The 6,119-nt window shown below is 46.2% G+C and overlaps 1 protein-coding gene and 1 long non-coding RNA gene across 4 annotated transcripts in view; one reads left to right on the top strand and one right to left on the bottom strand.

The window, feature by feature from the left end:
- Nucleotides 1-1,142: 1,142 nt before the first annotated feature.
- LOC118300505 lies at nt 1,143-5,162 on the bottom strand. 3 transcript variants are annotated; one of them, XR_004790096.2, is made up of 4 exons: nt 5,009-5,139; nt 4,267-4,433; nt 3,713-3,845; nt 1,143-1,930 (listed from the first exon to the last, which is right to left on the bottom strand). It is a non-coding gene; the product is annotated as an uncharacterized LOC118300505 (long non-coding RNA). The 3 variants fall into 3 exon arrangements; XR_004790095.2 differs by lacking the exon at nt 5,009-5,139 and having other exon boundaries at nt 4,267-4,728; XR_004790097.2 differs by lacking the exon at nt 4,267-4,433 and having other exon boundaries at nt 1,144-1,930; nt 5,009-5,162.
- Nucleotides 5,085-6,119, top strand: part of LOC118300502 (voltage-gated potassium channel subunit beta-3) — a 23,839-nt gene continuing 22,804 nt past the window's right edge. Inside the window, exon 1 of the mRNA XM_035624948.2 lies at nt 5,085-5,380. Within this exon, the coding sequence (XP_035480841.1) occupies nt 5,085-5,380 (296 nt within the window). The remainder of the gene's footprint in view (nt 5,381-6,119) is intronic.

Here is a 6,119-nt window from a genome sequence, read left to right as displayed (position 1 = left end):
ACCTCTCTCGCATGCCTCACCTCCAGGCTCTAACTCAAACCAACTCCGGCTCCCCCCTGAACCCAGCGAGTATAAATCTTTAACATCAGCTGGAAAATGTGCATCCACCAAAAAGTCATCTGGTCCCAAACTGCAGGAGACAGAGTCTCTTCATGCAGACCACCAGGCATTTCTGAGTTTTCGCTTGAACCAGATAAAGTTTGTAGAACTTTCAAGATTTGGAGAAACTACCCCCCCCCGAAAAACTTTAAAACACCTCAGGTTTGTTTTTTTTCCCTGTTCCACAGCAAAGCCCTCAGCTTTGTCTGTTTTTCACGATTACAGCACAAAGTCTAGTCCTTTGTATTTGCATTTTGGTTATGGCTGTTTACTTTTGGGCTGTTTTCCTGAATTCAAATTATAACTATGACTTGGCAACTAGAGAGCAAAGAGCAAAATGCAAAGAGCCTTACTTTTTGAGTTGCAGCGGTGCACACACACACACACACACACACGTCCATTGTTCGCCTGTGGCCCCACAACCTGCCAGCTTTGGATAAATGACACTCTATCAGAACGGTTGATTATACTGTAAAAACATGACCACTCACGTTTACGACTGACCCCATGAACAAACTGTGTTTTTTGGGCTCACACAGTGACACTGCAGGGCAGTCGGGGAGTGTGTGTGTGTGTGTGTGTGTGTGTGTGTGTGTGTGTGCGTGCGTGCGTGCGTGTGTGTGTGTGTGTGTGTGTGTGTGTCTTTGTAGGTCCCTGCACCTTTGTTCACTATGCGCAGAGTCCACTTAGAAATCTGAGGAAGCGGCATATGGTTATGATTTAACCATCATCTGGACGCAATACAACAAGGTTTCACAAAGTATGATGTGTGTGTGTGTGTGTGTGTGTGTGTGTGTGTGTGCGCGTCTGTGTGTGTTGAGTAGCAGTAATGTTATTGGATTATAGAAATAAAATAACTGTAATCAATGCCGGACACTGGCTCTGATTTAACACGGCTCATGTGCAACAATATGTGAGGCAAAGTCCACCACCATCACCCCTCTTCAAATATAAAACACACGCAGAGTAGGAGGACCGCCCCCCCCCACCCTCGAAAAAGATTGAATAAATAAATAAATAGAGGGATTGACATAATTTACTGTGTCACGTGCTCCCTCTAGTGTGCAGAATGTGTAGCCTTGTTTATTCTGATGGCGAGTGAAAATCCCCTTCACTTCACTATTATTTATTTATGTTTTACATACATGACATCATGTGTGCTACAGAGCAGAACTTGGCAGCATGTTATGAATGCTCCTGCTGCATCTCAGACCTGGACGTTGACTGATGTGTAAGTTGAGCTGTGCATGCAGCCTCTCAGGATTAAAAAAAAAAAAATGTTATCCCCCGAGCCACCAGTCCAACTTTCAGAAAACCTGCTGTCTGAATCGATATCGACGCGTCGCGCGCCTTCTTTCCAATGCCCTGATATTGTTGGCGCCTGCTTCAGACCGTGCACACACTGTTCCCTGCAAAAACACTTGAGCACGTCGTGCAGCCCTGCGCCATTTGCCTTCGTGTCTGGCCTGACAAGAACCAGGCAGAGTCGTCGAGCAGAGGAGGCGGCATGAGTGAACTGATGTGGACCTGAGATGAGGGACTGCAGGGCAGAGCTCATCTGGAGTATTTACAAGTTCTGTCAAGCACACGACTGATCCACAATCCATTAGCTCCGCGCGCATCTCTGCATAGAGGAGGTTCGTGCTGACGGACGGGGCGTGCAGCGGCATTTGGAAACATATCGACGACAGTGTCTGTCTCCTTGACACATCACGGGGAGGGGTCGTCTCAAAATGTAGCTGTCCGTGACTTCGAATGGACGAGTCGACTGTCAGGCGCCCTCCTCTTCTACTGCGCGACTGTGTCGCCCCCTGCGGGCGATATTGGGGTACTGCACCCCGAAGGAAAAGCAGTCATTTTTTGCTTGGCCGGCCACAGATGGAGGTTCAAGATGGAGTGCGTGCAAACACACACACACACACACACACACACACGCACACACCCACACACACACACGCACACACACACACACACACACACACCTTGTTCTTCTATCTTAGTAAGGACAGTCATTGGCATAATGCATTCCCTATTGCCCATTATCCTAACTGTAACCATGACAAATGAATGCCTCACCCAACCCTTACCCTAACATAAACCCTAATTCTAACCCTAACATTAACATCCAAGTCTGGACCCTCAACAAGCCCTTTGGAGATGTGTCAGAAAGTGACTTTTTCGCCCTGAAGTGGAAAATCTTGGCATTTTGATCAGCGCCATCTTGTTTGTTTTTTTAACCTGAAGTAGGAGCAGGGTGGTGGGTCTGACTGAGAGCTCGTCCACTACACCTGCCACCACTCACCAATTGGACGATACTAGCTGTCAATCATGCTGTATCCACGCCTCAATGCATATCGTGCTTTATCATCTATTTTACTCTATATGGGACCATGATTAAAAAAGAATTAACATAGAATCATTTTCTAATAGACTCCTATAGAAAATGACTTCTTTTCGCAACCAGCGAAGTCGCCCTCTGCTGGTCATTCCAGAGAATACAGGCTACAGGCACTTCTGCATTGGCTTCATTTTGTAGACCTGATGACTACGTCCATTTTTAAACACAGTCTCTGGCTGTTACTCAAAATGTTCCTCACAAAGATATATGTACAAGTACACACACACGCACACACAGAGTAAAATGTTCACTCATTTAACTTCTTCCAGACATTTGATTTCAGTCTGTATTTACACACACACACACACACACACACACACACACACACACACACACACACACACACACACACACATCAACCATAGTGATGTTACATTATTAGACACATTCATCTTTCAACAGTGATTTATCTGCAGGTTTGGTAGTCAGTCAAATTATGTGTTCCTTCCAGCATTATAAAAAAAAAATATATATACTGTATATGTTTGTGTGTGTGTGTGTGCGTTGCTCCTAAGAGCATAGACAAACAGAGTCGGTGTATTTTGTTGTTTTACTTGGAGGACTTGAATCATTTTTCATGCAGCCCCTTTGCGTGATTTGCCACCCTGACTTTTACACACTGCTCCTTCGCCTCCTGCTCTCACCGTTGCAGTAAAATAAATCTGACGTTGCTCATTGCAGCAGTGTATAAAGGTGCTAGTGGTTGAGTAACACTGAACCTGGCAAGGATCCTGAACAGTGAATGCCTAACTTTTGATTTGGAAAAAAAAAAAATTCCACTGTTTTTTTGTTCTGTTTTTGTTTTGCCACACATTTGAGGGGGTAAAAAAAAAGAAGCCTCCATCAGCAGTTACCCCCCACCACCACCCCCCCATCATCACTGTACAATATGTGCACTGTGGTAAAAAATAGCAGAGCTCCATCTTTTTTCTGTACTCCATACTCCTCACTATACCTTTACAGTATGCTGTTTGCACGGTTATGCAACAGATTACTAAAAACAAACACCCCTGTTCCAGCCCAGATATCTGACAGTTATGCAACGTGGAGACCATGGATCACTCCTCAGAAATGAAGGCATATATTTTTCTGTCCACTACTTCTTTATCCTACCGCACATCATCATAATAGTCCCACTACTTAGAACTGCTGGTTTCCAGCATGCATCCAGCCTCTGGCCTGGATGCAATGTATACACTGAAGATCAGGACTGACCTCCACCAGCTGCCCGTGTGACTGTTGTCACTCGAAAGAGAGCGATTATAGCTGCAACTTAATCCCAGATGATCTGTGCCTCTAAAAGCCACTGCAGCGGAGGCAGGAAGGAGATTCCCGGCCGCCATGACAGCTGAAAGATGGAAAGAACAGAGAGACAGTTATACAGATGCATGAATGGATTCTCAGACAGTCAATGAGCCTGACCTTTGCGTGCTGGATCCATTCATCCAACAAGTCATTGATAGATTCTTAATCCTATGTATTCCACCTTTAACCCTAGCGTGTGTTACACGTGACGGCGTGTGAGAAAATGTTTCCACCGACTTCAAAATATGAATAACGACCCAATTGGATTGTTTCTCGTTTCTCTTCAAATTCATTTTTTGGCCTCCAGTATTGGATCTTAAAGCTTAGACTCGACAGTTATGAAGGTGGATGACTTTGCATATACGGTTGAAAAGAGAAGCTTTCCTCTCCATCAGCATCATCATAATTTTTTCTGAGCTGCAACCTCCTGTGTTTCCATACAGCTTCTATCCATCTGTCTTTACCTCATCTCCTTCAAATTCACCAGTAGTAAGAGATATTTTTAGATTCCCCCTCCAGTTGAAAGGGGTTCACACGTTCTGTGCCTCCTCGGGGCGCAGGGGGTTTGGCCCAGCAGCAACACTCAGCCGCGGGGAGGATGCCACTCGCTCCTTGTTGGACCCAACAGAAGCTGGAAGGCAGTGGGCGTGTTGGTTATGATGACATTGCTGCTGAAGATGAGCTCATCGGTTGTACATGAAGGTCGGGGGAAAATAACAACAACCCGTTACTGCTCAGTGTCAGCATAAAGGGTCCGAGAGCTGAACTCTCACAGCCGCCACTGATTCAGATTATATGGCAGCCACAGAAGAACAGATACTTCATCCGAGCACTCGCTCTCTCTTAATCTCAACAAATGTAAGCTTCAACACAAATCCCTCACTGTCCCTCCTTTGCGAGATAAAGAGAGAAAGATGCTGATTGCTTTTCCCATTCATTTTGACTCAAAGCGGCACCTCACATCAGCAGGAGTCATCGTTTGGGTGTTGCTGCTGTCATGTTAGGACGGGCTTTGTTTTATTTTGGATCGAGACTCCACAAAGGAGCAATCAAGACCTTTTGATATTTTACTGGTGCTTCAGATTCTCGTTTCCCTGCGGTTTTGATGTCTGACATCCTTGGGCCGGATGCTTCAAATCCTCGCAAAATCTCTATCAAAATAGCTCTGCCTTGTTGTTTTGTTTCTAACTCAGGAGCTCCATTCACCTGAAGTAGACGTAGCAGGTGAAACCGAGCAGAGGAGGAGATTTTCATCAGTTCCTGCACTTGATTCCAGGAAACGATGTTCGCCAGCCGTGGTGGCAGTGGAGGAGGGAAGGGAGGGAAATACTCCGTGGAGGACCTCTATGGCATCAGCAAGAAGCCCAAGGCGTCGTCCTCCTCGGGGAGCATCGTGGCCAAGTCTGGGGCCCGGAGCAGCAAGACCTCGGAGCCGAGGACCGAGTCCGAGGCCCTGGCTTCACAGATCCTGGAGGCGGCTCACAGGCTGGTGGAGCGACGGCGACTGGAGCTCTACCTGAGAGAATGTGGCCTCTCGCTGGCCGAGTGCGAGGCTGAACGCTCTGCAATGACCTACAGGTGAGAGGGCAGGAGGCAGACGGAGGTGGGGAAAGAGAGCAAGAGATGAGGTGTGGGATGTTTGAAGGGCAAGTGCATGTGAAATCATGATAGTGAAACCCTGCAGACTTTATTCTGTAGACAGTTTGAATATCACAGCTTCTAAAAAGGAGAAGTCGCAGGATTAACTTAACATTTACAGTAGGTTTTGCAGAGAGTCAGAGCGAGAATGTCAGAACGTCCTGAGCACTCAGCCGTTTTTAATAATCTATTTGAATAACAGGATTAATATTTTTCCAATATATCACTAATGCATGAGAACAGTTGAGCGTTTCAAGAGGACGGCAATTGAAGGCAGCGAGGAGAGACGGTCCTTTTTTTTTTTCTTTCTTTTTTTTCCACCAGTGACCTAGAAACAAACATCAGGCGTCTGATGAGATTTCAAAGCACAGCAGCGCTGAGTGAATGCGGCCGGACTGCACACACATCTGGCTGTTCCGGATCACCAATGTTGATGCCAAATGCAGCAACTTAAACGGGACTTGTACATCAACCATTGTCTATTTCCGACCTTGGGAAGACGTGGCCCACATCAGTGAGTGGGGCAGAGGTTCGGGGTTTAACAGCAGGGGACAGACGGTCGGTCGTCACAGTGCTTCAGTTTGAAAGTTACTTGTTTTGCTGTTTTGGGATGAAAACCACGAAAAAGCCATGAGTCAATTTTTGCTCAAAAATGTTTTTGGAAGTAGGACATTAATAA

The sequence above is a fragment of the Scophthalmus maximus genome, chromosome 2, assembly GCF_022379125.1.
Source record: "Scophthalmus maximus strain ysfricsl-2021 chromosome 2, ASM2237912v1, whole genome shotgun sequence".
In the NCBI taxonomy this organism is placed as follows: Eukaryota; Metazoa; Chordata; class Actinopteri; order Pleuronectiformes; family Scophthalmidae; genus Scophthalmus; species Scophthalmus maximus.
The sequence above is the reverse complement of the archived record's forward strand: the minus strand, read 5'-3'. Positions and strand labels throughout refer to the sequence as shown.